Source organism: Odocoileus virginianus, chromosome 3 (genome assembly GCF_023699985.2).
Source record: "Odocoileus virginianus isolate 20LAN1187 ecotype Illinois chromosome 3, Ovbor_1.2, whole genome shotgun sequence".
Classification (NCBI taxonomy): domain Eukaryota; kingdom Metazoa; phylum Chordata; class Mammalia; order Artiodactyla; family Cervidae; genus Odocoileus; species Odocoileus virginianus.
This window is the reverse complement of record NC_069676.1, coordinates 41428808-41448480: the sequence shown is the minus strand read 5'-3', so window position 1 is coordinate 41448480 and position 19673 is coordinate 41428808. Positions and strand designations below refer to the sequence as shown.

Here is a 19673-nt window from a genome sequence, read left to right as displayed (position 1 = left end):
TTCAAGTTTTGCTTTTGGGAACTTTCTGGGATTCTTTTTTCCCCAAATATTTGTGTCCTATGGTTGACTCCACAGATGCCCAAACTGCAGATAAAGAGGACTGACTATAAACAAAACTGGCAGGAAGGGAAGAAAGGTTGTGTAATGGAAGAGGCTCAGGGCACTGGGCCTTGGATAAATCACTTAATAAAAATGTCTGAGTTTCAGTTCCCTAATCTGTAAAATGGGGATCCTTTGGAGGCAAGACACAGAATCTCCACTTGAACAATCTCAATCACAAAAGAGATTTACTGAAGGAAGGGTGTGATAATCAAAAGAATCAAAGGAAATGACAATCAAGTCTAGGTAGGTCTTTTGCTGTCTCTCTTCTCTATTTCTCTTAGCATATCAACTTTAGCCTCTCCTAAACCAACAAAAAGTCAGTTTTCATTCCAATTCCAAAAAAGGGCAATGTAAAGGAATGTTTAAAATACAATTCACTCATTTGACATTCTAGCAAGGACATGCTCAAAATCCTTCAAGCTAGACTTCAACAGGATGTGAACTGAGAACTTCCAGATGTACAAACTGGGTTTCAAAGAGGCAGAGGAACAAAAGATCAAATTGTCAACATTTGTTGGATCGCGGAGAAAGCAAAGGACTTCCAGAAAAACATCTACTTCTGCTTCATTGACTACGCTAAAGCCTTGGACTGTGTGGATCACAACAAACTGTGGAAAATTCTTAAAGAGATGAGAATACCAGAGCATCTTACATGTTAGAAACGGACATGGAACAATGGGCTGGTTCAAAATTGGGAAAGGAGAACATCTAGGCTGTATATTGTCACCCTCCTTATTTAACTGCTATGCAGGGTACATCATGTGAAATGCCAGGCTGAATGAATCATAAGCTGGAGTCAAAGTGGCCAAGAGAAATAGCAGTAACCTCAGATATGCAGACCATACTACCCTAATGGCAGAAAATGAAAAGGAACTAAAGAGCCTCTTGATAAAGGTGAAAGAGGAGAGTGAAAAGCACACTAAAAACTCAACGTTCAAAAAACTAAAACCGTGGCATCTGGTCCCATCACCTCATGGCAAATAGAAGGGGGAAAAGTGGAAGCAGTGACAGATTTTATTTTCTTGGGCTTCAAAATCACTGCAGATGGTGACTGCAGCCATGAAATTAAAAGATGCTTGCTCCTTGGAAGGAAAGCTACGACAAACCTAGACAGTGTGCTAAAAAGCAGAGACATTACTTTGCTGAGAAAGGTCCATATAGTCAAAGCTATGGTTTTTCCAGTACTCATGTATAGATGTGGAGAGTTGGGCCATAAAGAAGGCTGAGTGCCAAAGAATTCTTCATTTTGAATTGTGGTACTGGAGGAGACTCTTTAGAGTCTTGGACTTCAAGATCAAGCCAGTCAATCCTAAAGGAAATAAACCCTGAGCATTCATCAGAAGGACTATTGCTGAAGCTGAAGCTCTAATACTTTGACCACCTGATGAGAAGAGCTGACTCATTGGAAAAAACCTTGATGATGGGAAAGACTGAAGGCAAAAGGAAAAAGAGGAGGCAGAGGATAAGATAGTTAGGTAGCATCACTGACTCAAGGGACTTGAATCTGAGCAAACTCTGGGAGATGATAGAGGACAGAGGAGCCTGGCATGCTATAGCCCATAAGGTCAGAAAGAATCAGACAGGACTTAGCAGCTGAACAACAACAACAAACCAGCAAATCCTGGACTCACAAGCACACAGCTTTATATCACAGTAAGGCACTACATCAAGGCCCAAGGATTTAGTTTTCAAGCCCTCTTGGAAAGTGGAAGTAATCAAGGAATGTAGCTCTTACCCCTTTCCAGGGGGCCTTAGGCACCACTCTCACCCCTAAACCCAGAGGTGAATGGAATTCTTTTTTTTTTTTTTAAAGAAAAGAGCTTTTCATTTGGAGAACCAGAGTTTCATATCCACAGAGGCCCAAATGCCTTTCCACCAATCCCCTTGCATGATCATTCCCCTTTACAAAACAAATCGTCTCCTATTCTGAACCTGTCCCTTACTTAGCCAAGTTAGTCAAATTCTCTTGTCCGACTGAAAGGAGAAGAACTCTTTTTGTTGTATGCAAAAGCATATTAGGAAGAACCCACATTTGATTTTGTACCAGGGTCCAATCTTACAACACTAAAATTTCCTGAATAGTTACAATAACTAGTTGTAAAGCATAATGAAAGGGCAAAAAACTTAAAAGCGTATCCATTCTCTCCCCTCTTCTCATCCTGATGAGCTAGTTTCCACTTTGGTTAGTCTCACAGTCTTGTGAAAACACTTTCACCAGCTTCTGGTGCCAGATCAGCTATATATTGTATAGGACACAGGGCAAAATTAAAATGTACACTGTTCAAAAGTTATTAAGAATTTAAGGACTTCCCTGGTGGTCCAATAGTTAAGAATCTGCCTGCCAATTCGAGCAACATGGGTTCCAACCCCAGTCTGGGAGATTCCACATACCATGATACAACTAAGTCCATGTACCACAACCGGAGAAAGCCCACTTACAGCAGTGAAGACCAAGTGTAGCCAAAAAATAAATACATAATTTTTTTTTTCAAAGTTTCAAGACAGCAATAGCAGAGCATTAACCCAAGTGGACTGTATAGTTTGCCTGTTCATGTTCTGCACTCAGCTCTCTAACCACAGATGCTTACCATCAGGGCAGGAAACAACCATCCTGACCAAAACCAACTCAGTTCAGAGAGATGCAAATCTCTCTCCAGCACATAACTTTTACATCCATCTTTTCCCATGTGTTACATAACTGGAAAAAACTTGACAGAAGCTTTCCTAGAGTAGAAGAATAGTCTGTTTAAGTCTTGGTATTCATTTTTAAGTTTTTAAAAATTGGAGTATAGTTGATATACAATATTACATGTTACAGGTGTACAGTATAGTGATTCACAAATTTTAAATGTTATATTCCATTTGTATTTACAAGTATTTACTATATTCCTCATGTTGCATAATATATTCTTGTGGCTTATCTTATACATAATAGTTTGTGTCTCTTAATGCCCTACCTCTATCTTGCCCCTTCTTCCCTCCTTTCCTCCTAAAGTATTCATTCTTGCAAGTAGAAATTACTTGCAGTTTTCACAAGAGTTTTAATTTTTTTTCAGCTCCTACCCACTAAGGTTTACAATACTTAGTGTCTGAATTTTAGCCTGGGCCCTCTGGACAAAGTTGAGAGGCTCACAAGCCCATGGGCCTCAATGGGAAAAAGCTACATTGGCCTGGTCTTACCATTGAAAAAGCAAGATATTATCGTATTTTATGTGTTTGTATCTGTCCCCTATGTCTAGATGCTTTTAATTAGCTCTTGTAGGTTTTCCAGGCGTGCAAACCAAATCACAAAAAATGTCATGTGCTTCCTCCTTTCTGTTTATTATATCTTATCCTGTCTCTTGACATTTCACATTTACTAGAGTGCAATTTCTTTTAAAATTAACCAACAAATGGGAATTCCCTGGCACTCGAGGAACTCCATGCTTTCACTGCCAACGGCCTGGTTTTTCTTTTTCTCCTTAAGATTTATTTATTTATTTGGCTATGTCAGTGGTTAAGAATCTGGATTTCAATGCAGGGGACTCAGATTTGATCCATAGTTGGGGAACTAAGTTGGGATCCTTAGTTGGAGATCCAACCAGCCCATCCTAAAGGAAAGCAGACATGAATATTCATTGGAAGGACTGATGTTGAAGCTGAAATTCCAATACTTTGGCCACCTGATGCAAAGAACTGACTCATTGGAAAAGACCCTGATGCTGGGAAAGATTGAAGGCAGGAGGAGAAGGGGACAACAGAGGATGAGATGGTTGGATGGCATCACTGACTCAATGGACATAAGCTTGAGTAAACTCCAGGAGTTGGTGATGGACAGGGAGGCCTGACGTGCTGCAGTCCATGGGATTGCAAAGAGTCGTACATGACTGAGAGACTGAACTGAACTGAACTGGGGAACTAAGATCCTACATGCCTGGAAGCAACTAAGTCAGAACTTTGCAACTATTGAGCTCTAGTGCTGCAACTGGAGAGTCCGTGTACTGCCACGAAAGATCCTGCATGATGCAACTATCACCCAATGCAGTCTAGTTAATTAATTGAAAAGGTATGTGTGTTTCAAATAAATTTCCATGATCTGATACTAAATGCTAAAATATCATTAAATAATTAATATTTGTATAATCTTTTTCTAGTTGACAAAGCAGTTTTACCCGTATAACCTTCTAACATCACTATGAAATTAATAAAAATATTATTATGTACATAAGTAATTAACATATATGTACACTTCATAGTTTGTTAAAGTCACTCTTTTTTTAATCATTTTATTCATTTTTTTAGTTTTGTCTGTGTTGGATCTTCATTGCTGTGCATGAGCTTTCTCTAGTTGCAGCGAGCAGGGGCCTCTCTTGTTGCAGAGCACAGGCTCTGCTGCACTCAGGCTTCAGTAGTTGGGGCAAACAGGCTCCATAGTTGCAGCTTCTAGGCTCCAGAGCACAGGCTCAATAGTTGAGGTACATGGGCTTAGTTGCTGTGGAATCTTCTCCCATCAGGGATCAAACCCATGTCTCCTGCATTGGCATGTGGATTCTTTACCACTGAGCCACCAGGGAAGCCCCAGTCTTCTTCAATTGATAGTCAATCTTGTTCAACTTATTCCTTTAAACTTTGCTATCCAGACTACTTCTAGTTTCTGAAAACTGCAGTGGGGCTTCCCTGGTGACTCAGACTGTAAAGAATCTGCCTGTAATGAGGGAGACCTGGGTTTGATCCCTGGGTTGGAAAGATCCCCTGGAGAAGGGAATGGTTACCCAGTCCAGCATTCTTGCCTGGAGAATTTCATGAACAGAGGAGCCTGGTGGGCTACAATTCATAAGGTCCCAAAAGAGTCAGACGCGACTGAGCAATTAACTTTATTCATTCATGTATATAAAAATGGATTTGTATATAAAGATGGATAGACAGATCCTTCATTCTACAATGTTCTTCCCTGCTTCTCCAAACAATATATGTGGACTCGTCCTTCAAAACCCTTGTTCAGATTAGTCAACTGGCCTCATTCCTCTCCCTCAAACTATAGACTATGCAGGAAACACAACACACCAGGCAACCCACCATTGCCCCAAAAGCAGCTCCAGAGCCTAGCCAGGATCACTGGCTCCGCCCACGCCTACGCCCTTCAGGGTTCCAAGTCCCCGCCCACTTCGAGGAGTTTCCCAAAACCCAGCGCGGCCTTCGGCAGCCGCGCTAAGATGGCGACTCCCATGCATCGTCTCATAGCTCGGAGACAAGCGTAAGTTAGGGCCGGAGTTGGGTGGCGGGGCGGGCTGGGGGCGGAGAGAAGCGCGTCAGCGGGCTATTGAGCGGTGCCGGGAAGTGGGGTCGGTGTCGGATCCTCAGCTTGGCCTGGCGGAGGGTGGCCGTTTTTCTTACACGTCGCCTGCCCACAAGGGGCTCGGGCCGGGGCGAGAAGTTTGATGTCTGTGCACAAGCGATTTCGTGGAAGACGGCTGCGTAAGGCCACTGGGCGGGACCTAGGGGTGACTGAAGAGAGTCTCGCGTTTGGTTCCCGCGAAGGGGACGTCCAGGAATTGGTTACTAAGTGATTTATGCCGATTTGCCCAAACCAGCCGGTGGGCAGCGGTGGGCGCACCCCACGAGTGACCAGGCGAAGCTTGTAGCCCGCATCCAACACCCCCTACTCTCCCCGACGTAAACCTTCAGCTTCCTGTTCAACCTCCAGGCCAGCTGGCTTTTCCTGCCCCTTTGTAATCGCCTTACCTAGGAACAGCTTGACTTTTCTCCCAAGCTGTCTTCTCACATTCTGCGATTCATTCTCTAACAAATATTAATGTATGCATTACCTATCGCTCTATTTGGGTGTAAGAAAGTGTTCAAGACAGAATATCTGCTTTCAGGAAGCTTACATTCTGTTGGTGGAAAGAGTCAATAAACTAAACATTTTAAGTAAATGCAGTTGGATAGTAAGAGCTTTGAAGGAAATGAGATGGTGGGAAAAGAGAACTGTCCAGGTTAGGTTGGTTGGACTGGAAAGGCATCTATGAAGAGGTGGGGTTTGAACAGAGATGGAAAGTGTGAGAAGGAGTCAGTCATGAAAGGATTGGGTGAAAGAGCATCCAGAACAGCATAATTAATTTGAGACGGGAGAGAACTTAGTTTCTAAGAACTGAAAGATGTCCATTGTGGCGGCTAATGAGCGAGAGAAGGGCACAAGAGGTTTGCTGTGAACAGATAATGCAGAAGTTCGTATGCTCCTTTCTTGTACAACCTTTTTTTTTTCTTCTACCTATCTGCACACCCAAACAACATTCACCACTTAATTCACTCTCAGCTTGTCACTGTTTGCCTGTTTATAATACATCACTCAGCCTGCTCTAATGTGTATATTTATATTCCTTTTTGTATTTATAGTTTTTTATTCTAAGAGTCCTGATCCTTTTCTTCTCTCTTTGATCAGACTCTGCCTCTCATGCTGGATGAAAAGAGTTACTTGATCATAAAGGTAAAGACTTAGGGAATCAGAATGAAGTAGTAGTATGCTTGGTGGAGGAAGGCAGCTTTTCCAAGATGGTTCTGAGATCTAGAATGGAGTAACAGGTCTACTTAAATAGATATCCACTTAAATGGTATTACCATTTAATCTACTTAAATGCTGTTACCAGGGTCTCTCAGATTTGCTCTTTTGGAAGTTGGTTCCATACTTGGATAGATCACTCCTTTAGTCCTAAAATGGCTGCAGTATCTAGAGTCCTTTATAGCCTCTCAGCTTCAAGTTGGTAGCATCTCAGTGTCTAGATTGGATTACATGCCTTACCCTAAACCTTGCCTTGGGAATATGAAGTTCTGATTAATTTGGATCTCATTCTCTTCCCTTGTGGCTCAGATTGTAAAGAATCCTCCTACAACGCAGGAAACCCCAGTTTAATCCCTGGGTTGGGAAGATCCCCTGGAGAAGGGAAAGGCTACCCACTCCAGTATTCTGGCCCAAAGAATTCCATGGACTGTATAGTCCGTGGGGTCCCAAAGAGTGGGACATGACTGAGAGACTTTCACTTTCACTTTCTCTTCCCAGCATAATTGAATGGGTCTTTATAAACAATGAGTGGATAGGTCAGAGGAGGTGATGATGCCTAGACTGACTAAATCAAACAGTGTCCACTTTTGAAAGTAAGACTTTTAGTGCTTTTAGCATAAGTTTTAGAGTATCACAGAGTTAAGTGTTCCATTTCTTCAGTATGCTTGTATTCGGTACATGAGCTACATAGAAGTAAAAAACAAAGCTTTAGGAGCTTCTGGTCTTACTGGGAAGAAAACATGGTGTATAACAAAACCTGTCATGGTTTAAAGGCTGTCAGGACAACTCCCAGGGAGTTGGAGACCGAGGACCATTAGAGGCAAGGAGAGTGCAGGAAAATTTGGGGAATATTTTGGGAGAGAAAGTAAAAGAGGAGCTTTTGCTTTTTATTTTATATTCATCAAAAAGATTTGTTTATAAAGAGCAGATAGCGCTTCCACAAGAACAGTTTTTAAGCTACAAGTTATGAGAAGTGAGAAAGTACTATTGACATTGTTTTTAAAAGACTTTGGACCAAAGAAGGAAAGGGGGGAAATTTGAACTTCCCATTCAGCATATCTTTCAGGGACTTAACTCTGAGTCAGATTTAACTCAAACACAATTACATGCAGAATGACAAGAGTAGAACTGATGCTCAGGCTACTTGAGAAGTGGGTATCAGAGCCATAAGCCACTCTGAATATGTTTAAGGCACTTGACCCAGGTGATTTGGTCCCCAACATAACAGAAAATTTCCAAGTGAAATGGCTGTAGCGCTGCTGGTAATTTGAGGACCTCTGGCCAACAGCAGTGACGCTAAAGGACTAGAAGTAGGCAAATGTTGTTTTGATTTTCAAAGTTGAGAAGGGTAGATTCCACAAACTAGACTTGTGAACCTGATATACATTCCAGGCAAAATTCTGGCTGGATATATTAAATCTGTTCAGAAATAAAAGCCAAGTTCATCAGGTATCAAATCATTACAGATTGATAACCCTTATTGCCTTTTTTAGGTATTTGGATTTCAATAATGCATCTTGGAAAGTCTATCCCAGTATCCTTGTGAGCAAAACAGAGCTGTTAGGTACATCAGTTGAACATCATGAACTCAGAGTATTGTTTAATGGGTTAAAGTAAATATACAGAGGTATCCCATGGTGGCCTCACTGTGGTACTGAGTTTGATCTTGTCAACAATTTTTGTAAATGACTTGGATGAGGACACATGTACGTATTTATCAAACCTGCAGTTAACACAAAGCTAAGAGGGGTGACTAATACAATGGATAACGAGATCCCAATCCAGAAAGGTCTTGACAGATGAACTCTTAGGTTGAGTCTAACGAGAAGAAATTTAACAAGGGTAAAATTAAGTATTGTAGTAGTATTTTTTAATTTCAGTTTCCAATTATTCATTGCTAGTATATTGACTTTTGTATACTAACCTTTTTTCCTATGACTTTATTAAACTCATTTATTAGTTTAATAATAAATGGAACTCTTAGGGATCCTCTAGATAGATAATCATTATTGATATTATATTTTTTGTTTATTTGATATGTACATTTTTAAGATTTTTGTTGTGTATTACCACATAGCCCTTCAGAAAGTTTCTGCAATTTACATACTCACCAACATTTAAAAATGTGTATTTTACTATATTCAGGGTGCCCGTTCTCCACCTTTGCCAACCATAGGCTTAAAGTTTTGCCAATCTGGCAGACATGTCTTAATATTTCAGGTATCAAAGAAGGTTGTTTCACATAAAAAGGCTGTACTGTTAAAAACACTTCCTTAAACCTTAGCTTAGGCTATAGAAAAGGAATGTTATTAAATAGGGTGTTCATTTGAAAAGAAATGCTTGCTGGTCTTGTTTATTTTGAAATTATAGGTCTGTCTCAGCATTCTGTATAGAAGATGTAAGTATTTTTAAGAATGATTAGTTAATAAATGTTTATCTATTTACTTATTTTTGGCTGTGCCTCATAGCATGTGGGATATTGACTCCCTCTTCAGAGATCGAGTCTGTGCCCTCTGTCACGGAAGCTTGGAGTTTTAACCACTGAACCATCAGAGAAGTCTCTAGTTAATGTTTAGAATATCATAGGTGGGCTTCAGATATTAGTGGAAATTCTGTTTATAACAACAAAAAACAGACTCCACAGTGCTGGCCAATAATATTTTTAATAGTTGAGATCCCAGGCTATAAATTTCTTAGAATATTGGGAAAACAAACTGTAATTTGAAGAAGACAACTTTATTTCCTTGATTCTGAAAGTCTTCCATCCTCCTCCATAATTTCATTACTAGGAAATATTGTGAAAGACTTTGAAATGGATTTAAAAAAAAAAAGATTACTGGCTGAGTTGTCTAATCCCCTATCCTAGCTATGTGACCCTATCAGGACCTGTGCCTCATTGTCTTTGACCTATTTTAAAACTCTGTAAATTGTAGAAAAATCAAAAAGAAGATTCTTACCCATGCAAAGCAGTACAACTGATTCTTGCCCTGTGGCTGTTGACCAGTTTTTAACTATTAGTAAATTTGTTTCCTGCATTCCTGATTGCCCATATATGTGTGTTATTTGGAAACTGTTCTAAACCAGTTCCAACATCCTACTGGTTCCCTTATTAATTAATGATTAAATAAAACCTTTGACATGTGTCCATTATATATTTGTATTAGAGTCATGATTTTACATTTTTTGCTAATTATCCTTTAATGTTTTTTATTTTATAATTTCTGGGATGCATATTACAATCGTTGTTTAGTTGCTAAGTCATGTCCAACTCTTGTGACCCCATAGACTGTAGCCCACAAGACTTCTCTGTCCGTGGGATCTTCCAGGCAAGAAATACTGGAATGGGTTACCATTTCCTTCTCCAGGGGGTCTTCCCAACACAGGAGTTGAACCCATGTCTCTTGCTTGGCAGGCAGATTCTTTACCACTGAGCCACTTGGGAAGCCCTGCATTACAGTGTTTGTGCTAAGTCACTTCAGTCATATCCAACTCTCTGCCACCATATGGACTGAAGCTGTCAGGCTCCTCTGTCCATGGGATTCTCCAGGCAAGAATACTGGAGTGGGTTTCCATGCCCTACTCCAGGGGATCTTTCCAACCCAAGGATCAAACCTGTGTCATATGTCTCCTGTGTTGGCAGGTGGATACTTTACCACTGGCACCACCTGTATATATTAAATGTTAGTGATTCTTTTTACCTGAAAAGTGGGCAACTTAATGTTAAGTCCATAAAGTCTTTTATTATAGAAAGCCTTAACAATTTGCTGTACTATTACATATTGAGATAAACTCTGAAGTTATAGTCATGGTACTGCCAGTTGTTTATGGAATTTTATGAACTATTACTAGGCAAAAAGCTGACTCTTCTTTATTATCTTTTAATACTACTGCTGGGTCTTAGTTCCTTACTTGAAACATTAATTTTTCACATTAGGATTGGCTTATTCTTGGACAAGTGCTAAAAATGTTTTTTAATTAATTTATTTGTTTATTTTTGGCTTCACTGGGTCTTCATTGCTGCATGTGGACTTTCTCTAGTTGCTTTGAACAGGGACTGTTCTCTAGTTGTCCATGGGCTTCTTATTGTGGTGGCTTCTCTTGTTGCACAGGCTCTTGGCACTTGGGCTTCAGTAGTTGTGGTGTGTGGGCTCAGTAGTTGCAGCTCCAGGGCTTAGTTGTCCCAAGACATGTGGATATCATGTGGATATTCCCTCACCAGGGATCAAACTGTGTGTCCCCTGCACTGGTAGGCGGATTCTTAACCACTGGACCACCAGGAAAGTCCAAAATAAATTATTGTCAAAATTACAGAAGCTGGCCCACAATGTGGGAATTAGTTAATGAAAAGCATACTATAAACAATATATGTTCTCTTAAACCCTTGCCTACTTTAACAGTCATTCATTTTACAAACATTTACTGAACACCAATTATGTGTTCTCCAGGGATAAAAAGGTGACTACTCTATGTCGAAATTAAAAGTCCAGCATCTCATCATGCACCCATGTTTGAGGAATTGGCAAGTATCATTAGTCCACATGGTTGATTAGCCTAATGTGTAGACTGATAGTCACAGCTCCCATTTGTGTATTACTTTATGTCAGATCCTTGTTGCTTGCTGTATATACAAACATCCCAGTTTGTAGAATGAGGATATTATTGTCAAACTCATTGGATTGTCATGGGGATTAGATGTATTTATGCATAAGTAGTATTTAGCTAAATTCCTGACATACAGTAAGTATAAAACATGGTTATGGTCTTGTCTAATTCTCACAATAATCTAGTGAAGTAGATATTGTCCCATTTTTTAGAATAAGAAACTGAAGTTCAAAAAACAGCTTTCTAAAGAGCCTAAAACTATGTAGTGAAACAGCCAAGATTTTAAAAAAATTTTATTGTAAAAAAAAAATTTTTACTGTGACCTGTAACACGATCTACAAAAAAGTTCAGACAACATAAATATGTCCTTAAAAAATAGTTATAAAAAGAACATCCCAAGCTATAATAATGAAAACAGTACTGGCACAAAAACTGAACTATAGATCAGTGGAACAAGATAGAAAGCCCAGAGATAAACCCCTGCACCTATGGACACCTGATCTTTGACAAAGGAGGCAAGAATATACAATGGAGAAAAAACAGTCTCTTCAATAAGTGGTTCTGGGAAAACTGGACAGCTACATGTAAAAGAATGAAATTAGAACATTTCCTAACACCATACACAAAAATAAACTCAAAATGGATTAAAGGCCAGAAACTATAACACTCTTAGAGGAAAGCATAGGCAAAACACTGATGTAAATCACAGCAATATCCTCTTTGACCCACCTCCTAGAGTAATGGAAATAAAAACAAAAATAAACGAGTAGAACCTAATTAAACTTAAAAGCTTTTGCACAGCAAAGAAAGCTAGAAACAAGATGGAAAGACAGCCCTTAGAATGGCGGGTAATAATTGCAAATGAAACAGCTGACAAAAGATTAATCTCCAAAGTATACAATTCATGTATCTCAATACCAGAAAAACAAACAACCTAATCAAAAAGTGGGAGGAAGACCTAAACAGTCATTTCCTCAAAGAGAAGTTTACTGATCCCAATATAAAACCTTTCTAAACTCACTTACGAAAAAGTTGGCTTAAAATTCAACATTCAGAAAACTAAGATCATGGCATCCGGTCCCATCACTTCATGGCAAATAGATGGGGAAACAACAGAAATAGTAAGAGACTTTATTTTGGGGGGCTCCAAAATGACTGCAGATGGTGACTGCAGCCATGAAATTAAAACACACTTGCTCCTTGGAAGAAAATCTATGACCAACCTAGACAGCATATTAAAAAGCAGAGACATTACTTTGCTAACAAAGGTCCATCTAGTCAAAGCTATGGTTTTTCCAGTAGTCATGTATGGATGTGAGAGTTAGACTATAAAGAAAGCTGAGTGCCGAAGAATTGATGCTTTTTGAACTGTGGTGTTGGAGAAGACTCTTGAGAGTCCCTTGGACTGCAAGGAGATCCAACCAGTCAACCCTAAAGGAAATCAGTCCTGAATACTCATTGGAAGGACTGATGCTGAAGCTGAAACTCCAATACTTTGGCCACCTGATTAGAAAAGCTGACTCATTGGAAAAGACCCTGATGGTGGGAAAGATTGAAGGTGGGAGGAGAAGGGGAGGACAGAGGATGAGATGGTTGGATGGTGTCACCGAGGTGATGGACATGAGTTTGAATAGGTTCCGGGAGTTAGTGATGGACAGGAAAGCCTGACGTGCTGCAGTCCATGGGGTCACAAAGAGTCAGACATGGCTGAGTGACTGAACTGAACTGTAACTCACTTATGAATTCTAATTATTAAAAAAATCTTTGTGGACTTCCATGGCAGTCAGTGGTTAGGACTCCACATTCCCAATGCAAGGGGCACAGGTTTCAATCCTAGGTTGGGGAACTAAGATCCCACATGCCACACAGCATGGCCAAAGAATAAAATAAACATTTATCTATAGAGTCTTTTGGATTTGCAGTACACATGATACATCATCAGTAAGGAATAACAGTTTTATTTCTTCCTTTCCAATTCTTTTATCTGTTTTTTCTCCACTTGTCAACCTTAATTCAATCTCAGGGATTGCGATTTTTCTTAGTCTCCTAGGTGACTGGAAGCTGGGCAGCACTTCATACACCATTGCTTTATTCTTAGGGTAAAGCTCTTCAGAGTCCTAACTCTGAATGCATAATTTGTCTCCCTTGCTTGTTATAAATGATGCTTGCTTACTCTCCCAAGTTGGGAAAAGGCCCCAGGACAAGAGTTGAGTTAAATGTAGAGCTGACCACTCTGGGTTTCCCTCCTCTTCCATATCTTGGCTTGGTGATTCTTTAACCTCTTTGTTAGTTCTCTGATCCTTGAGCAGGTTGTTAAAAATGTTTTGGCTGTCTTTTCTAATTCTAAGCTGAAGAGTTGGTCTGAATTACCTAGACTGCCCTTACTAGAATGGAACTGAGGAAACAAGATTTGAATTCAGTTCTGTCTAACTCTGAGGTCCAAGCTCTTAACCACTTACTGTATTGCCTAGTGATTAAATCTAACAACTAATTTAAAGTGTAAGATGATGTTTATTTTTGAATTGTACCTTAAACATAAACATCATTTTATGCTTATATTGTTTATGTTTCTCACAACAGAAAATGTCAAGTCAAAAATTTAAGGCTTGTATTCTTATTTTTTTATCTTGTAGTGAAGCAAATAAGCAACATGTAAGATGTCAGAAATGCTTGGAATTTGGACATTGGACTTATGAATGCACAGGAAAAAGAAAGTACCTACATAGGCCTTCAAGAACAGCAGAACTAAAGAAAGCTTTAAAAGAAAAAGAAAACAGATTATTATTACAACAAAGGTAAGGTTACATATGGTGTTCAAAGGAATATTTATTTTTATTTATAAAATTTATTAAGGGACTAAATATCTTATGATGGCTATCCAGATTTAGATTATAAATACTAGCTAATGTTTAATGAGTATTACTGGTGCAAGGTACCATGCTAAGCTCTACAAGACCCAGCACAACCAAAATAAATAAAATTATTTTTAAAAACTTATTTCAAAAAGTGTATTTTAATGATACATCATTATATGACTTGTGGAATTTATTTAGCATGGGAAGAATTCAAAGAACTAAGTGACATTGCTATACCGTCTACCTGTTGAGGTTAACAAACTTTTTCAGGGTTAAATCTGTAAAAATTAAATACAGGAATTAACTTGATACTGAATTCTGTCATAGTCAAGCAGTAAGATCTATGGATACAAAAACTAGAAAAAAAAAAATGATGTCTTTAAAAGATACAGTTCCAGTAGAATATTTTATGTATGTGTGTGTGTTAGTTGCTCAGTCATGTCCAACTCTTTGTGATCCCATCAACTGTAGCCCGCCAGGCTCCTCTGTCCATGTAATTCTCCAAGCAAGAATACTGGAGTGGGTAGCCATTCCATAATAGTTACTAAAATTTATAATATATTTTACATTGTTTTAATCACTTTGCATAGTAGCAGTGATGATGGTAATTCAACTCAGAATTTTTAAGCACTTTTAAAACTTTATGATCACATGTAATTAAAAGATACAATTTCAAGTTATGTTATGTCTGTGTTTTTATTGCAGAGAAATATAAGTGGTCACTACAATTTTCAGGCATAAAAATATATTAGGATACATTCTGTGGGGAAAGGAAAATAAAAACACAGGTTCAAAGAGGAAAAGGGATAATGTAAAAGTACTGATTGTTAAAGATAAGCTTGTTCATATTTTTTAAAATTTAATTATGATAGGTATCAAATTTTGTGATATTTACATTATCAAATGATAATGTGATAATTTGATAATTGATAATTTGATTTAATGATAATTATCATTATCATTACAATTATCAATGATAATTTATAATTATAAAATTATCAAATCATATAACAATATTCTTTTTAAAATGTCAATACTTTATATATATAATATGCCAGAGTTTATACCCTCTGCAAATATTGAAACTTAGGATAGAAAAAGATGAGGAGAAAAACATAATTTTTTAAAATTCATTTATTAGGAATATAAGCAAAAAATGATAAGAGTTATGAATAATTTCATTTCAACATCTACTTTTGTTTTTCTAGTTGTATTACACAAGTATCTTGATCTTAAAAAATACATACAACTACCCACTACAGTACTCTTGCCTGGAAAATCCCATGGACAGAGGAACCTGGGAGGCTACAGTCCATGGGGTCACAAAAGAGTCGGACATGACTAAGTGACTTCACTTTCACTATCACATGAATTTTAGTTTTGACTCTGTTACGTAGACTGCTAATTATTTTGATTCAGTGATAAAATTACGGAAGTTGTGAAATTTAGTGATCTTGAATTCTTGTGGTGTGGTTTAACAAATGTACTTCTACCATTTATTTTAATTGCAAAAATGACAATTCTTCAGTAAGTCAGTCCATCGTGTAAAACAACTTTATGTAAATACATGTTTATATTTGAGGATCTGGGAAATAAAGATATAAGCATTGTCTAGGATATGCAGAGAAGTTCAGAATATAAAAATGTCAAATTTATAGGACAGTGTAAAGTAATAGAAGTAATTCTGTAATTTGAAAGCCTGATTTAGTAGGCATGTTGTTTGGCAGCTGTATAGCAGCAAGCCATTTGTATATTTAAAATCACTCAGAAATCGCCAGACTTTTTTCTTTATAAATAATGAGGGAGCATAATCTTAAAGTATTAAGTCTCTGGTTTTAAAACTGAACATTTGGAGGACATGCAGAAAAATAAATGGTTTGGGAAGTTTTTTTGTTTTTAAAATTTTTTTTGCCTGTGCCTAGTGGCCTCTGGGATCTTAGTTCCCTGGCAGAGAATAGAACCCGTGCCCCCTGCAGTGGAAGCACAGAGTCTTAACTATTAGACCACCAGGGAAGTCTCAAGAAATGGGGCTTTTAAATTTTTATTGGAGTATAGTTGATTTGGGCTTCCCTGGTAGCTTGCAGTGGTAAAGAATCTGCCTTCCAATGCAAAAGACTTGAGTTTGATCCCTGGATTGGGAAGATCCTCTGGAGAAGGAAATGGCAATCCACTCCAGTATTCTTGCCTGGGAAATCCCATGGACAGAGGAGCCTGGTGGGCTACAGTCCATGGGATCGCAAAAGAGTCAGACAGGACTTAATGACAAAGAACAACAATTGTTGATTTACAATGTTGTGTTAGTTTTAAGTGTACACCAAAATGAATCATTTAAGAAAAAAATTTTTAATAGTTGCTTTTCTTTTTATATAAAATGACCACTTATAATACCATTCTAGAAAACCAAATTATAAATTACAATTATTCTGCTATTATTTACTTTGTTCTGTTGTTCACTAAGTAGTTGATTTAGCTGTGTCAACCCAAGTTCACAATTAAAAAAGAAGCAAGTTAGTGTGTTTGCTCATCTTAACTATTAACTTACCTGACTTCTAAAATACAGTCGATAGCATCTGTCTTAAGAGCTAGTTAATTTAACTGCATGTACCACACATGCGTGCTCACTTGTGTCCGATTCTTTGCGACCCTATGGCCAATAGCCCACCAGGCTCCTCCATCCATGGGATTTTTCAAGCAAGAATACTGGGGTGGGTTGCTATTTCTTCCTCTAGGGGATCTTCCCAACCCAGGGATTGAACCCACATCTATGTGTCTCCTGCATTGGCATGCAGATTCTTTACCACTGAGCCACCTGAGGAGCTCATGCATGTACCATATACACCTGCAGTAGGAAACTTTTCTCTTGGTTATAAAAAGAAACACTGGACTCTCAGTACATGTTACAAAAGACAAAGTGTTTCTCCAGTGTAAAACAGTCTTGGGGATATCAGAAGGGTTTGTCTGAGCTGTTTATAATCACTCTATTAACAAGAGCTCCTCCCCCTTTCCCTGTTGCTTATCAGCATTGGAGAAGCTAATGCAGAAAGAAAGACCAAGAAGAAAAGGTATGTGTGGCTTTAATATTATATAGGTAATATATAATAATAGTTGGAGGGATAGGATGGTTGATTTTAAAATAATAGTTACAAGATTTGGATCTGAAGTCTCTCGTTTGCGATTCATGATTAAACATCATCCTGTTTTCTGACACCTTCCTCTGTTTACTTGTCTGGAGTTTCTTCCTTTGTTTCTCCTTTTCCTCCAACTTTCCAGGGTCCTTATACCTGGGAATAGTAAGTAATTTCTCTTGTCTTAGATTAGGAAATATTAGAAATTATTGGTAAGAAATTATTGAATTATCTTGTCTAAAGTAGTTAAGGTTATGAACCACTGTACATGAGGTTTAAATAAACCCAGTTGTTAAACTGCAACTGTATTCTAACATTCACTCTGAAGCATAATATAATATGTTCACTTTTCTCAAATTCCATCCTAGAGATTTAAAGACCTTCTGGTTGGAGTGAAAGGGTGGGCACATTAGGGTTACTAAGAGTTAGGCAATCCATAAAGCATCAAATCTAGTGATACCATACTGGCAAAGCTTCAGTATATGTATATATATGCATAACACCCAAGTGAAATTGCTTTTAAACATTCTATTAAATGGCGGCTTCTCATGCATATAATTGTCTAATAGGTCTAAGAGTGTAACCAGTTCCAGTAGCAATAGCAGCGACAGTTCAGCCAGTGATTCTTCATCAGAGAGTGAAGAGACATCTACCTCATCTTCCTCAGAGGACAGTGACTCTGATGAAAGCTCCTCCAGTTCATCGTCTTCCGCTTCCTCCACAAGCTCCTCCTCATCCTCTGATTCAGACTCAGATTCCAGCTCTTCCAGTAGTAGCAGCACCAGCACAGATAGTAGTTCTGATGATGAACCACCAAAGAAGAAGAAAAAGAAATAGAATTGCTCCATCCATACTGGACTAATGGACTGAAAACATTAATGTGATTCTCAGAAGGGAATTCAGAATGTGTTACGGCCAAATAGGTTAACTGGCCAACATTTCTAGAGTTCAGAAGTTTCTAAATGTTTTACATTGTAAGAGCATAAAAAGTATTAATAATGGATTTTTATATATATATATATACATATATATATATATATACACACACACACATATATATATAAAGACTTTTTTATTTTAGGGGTGAATCTTGTTTTTCTTTTTTATCTTTAAAATATATCTCTAAAATTAATCAAAGCTGAAATCTAGTAAATCTGTTTTTGTGATGAAACTTACCTTTTCTCCCTGTGAAATAAATGCCATACTCTGTTCCATGTTAGTGCTGTGTATCAGACATTTTTCAGGACAAAGCATCATAATATCTGGCAGTGAATTTCTAATGCTTTTGGCTGTTTGTTATTATGTGAGATTTAACACATTAGAAACTTAGGAGTTTTCCTACTGTTACTAAATGTGCTCTATTTTTGTGTTTATGTTCAGAAAGTTGTTCTGACTTCTTGTCCTAAATGAAAAGTTCAAGAAACCTGTTAATAAATTTATACCTTTTGGATGGTACAAGTTTCAGGTTACTGTGTTTTATCATTCATTTTCTTCTGGTTCTTAGAGTTACCCTTTTCTGAGGAAAGTGATTCTAGAGGAACTTAAAAAAGAGCAAAAATTCTGAAACTACATAGGAGTGTAGTCTTGGTGCCTTTGGATAAATTCAATGTGTCAGAAAAGAAAACAGTCATTTAAAAAGCTAACTTATGTAAAAGGAATATAAATACTTTTGTGTGTCAATATGCTATAAAAGATACCATTCAAAGGGGTAGGAGGAAGAGATGTAATTTTTACAGAAAATTAGAGTGATGTTGGCTGCCTTTTACTAAATTTTTTAATAAAGTTTTCATAAAGATTGCCTTTTACCATTTTGCAATGTGGTATGACTGTTTATATGGTAACTCATCATATATGAGTCTACTGCATAAAATGAGTGACTTGGATTAATCTAGTGTGTTTACATAGCATATACACAGTTGAAATCTAGCATGAAAGTTTAAAAAGAAATACTGCCAAGTATTTCTTAATAGTAAAATACTCTGTCATGATGAAATTATTTGATTTAACATCACATTATTTTGTGATGTGTTTTAAATTTTTTGGAAAGAGGTATCGTTTGTAGAAAAATCTTGATTTAGGTAAAATATAGGTTTTTAAAACTACAGATGTTGTCTTTTTATATTTTTATGAAAAAGCAGTAGAAAATTACTTTTGAAGGAAATGAACTTCTATTTAAATGTTTAAATATATGTATGTTGTCAGTTTAAAGATCTGTAATTACCTGTTTTACAGAATCATCTGCTTTCAGTGATTATAAATGCTCTCAAAACATCATTTTAAGGCTCTATACAGAATGTGTCAGTTGACAGGCAGATTTGATAAACTGCTAATGAAATGCAGTTTACAATGTTTGTAATCTCTAAGGGCAATTTTAGCAGTGAAAAAACTTGGAAGGGAAACGTGTGGATAGGTTATATCACTTGCAATTAAATAAAACTCAGTTTGTGCTGATGA

The 19673-nt window shown here is 37.7% G+C and overlaps 1 protein-coding gene across 1 annotated transcript; it reads left to right on the top strand.

Moving 5' to 3' along the window:
* The first annotated feature begins 5232 nt into the window (after window positions 1–5232).
* On the top strand, window positions 5233–19673 carry ZCCHC10 (zinc finger CCHC-type containing 10). Its single transcript, XM_020897586.2, has 4 exons — window positions 5233–5335; window positions 13873–14034; window positions 17115–17156; window positions 17789–19673. The coding sequence occupies exons 1-4, from the start codon at window positions 5295–5297 to the stop codon at window positions 18054–18056; spliced, it is 513 nt and encodes a 170-aa protein (XP_020753245.1). The 5' UTR covers window positions 5233–5294; the 3' UTR covers window positions 18057–19673.

Coding starts and splice junctions, on each gene's coding strand:
- ZCCHC10 (XM_020897586.2), top strand. CDS start 5,295: ATGGCGACTCCCATGCATCGTCTCATAGCTCGGAGACAAGC. Junction 5,336..13,872: donor CTCATAGCTCGGAGACAAGC/GTAAGTTAGGGC, acceptor TTTATCTTGTAG/TGAAGCAAATAAGCAACATG. Junction 17,157..17,788: donor AGAAAGACCAAGAAGAAAAG/GTATGTGTGGCT, acceptor ATTGTCTAATAG/GTCTAAGAGTGTAACCAGTT.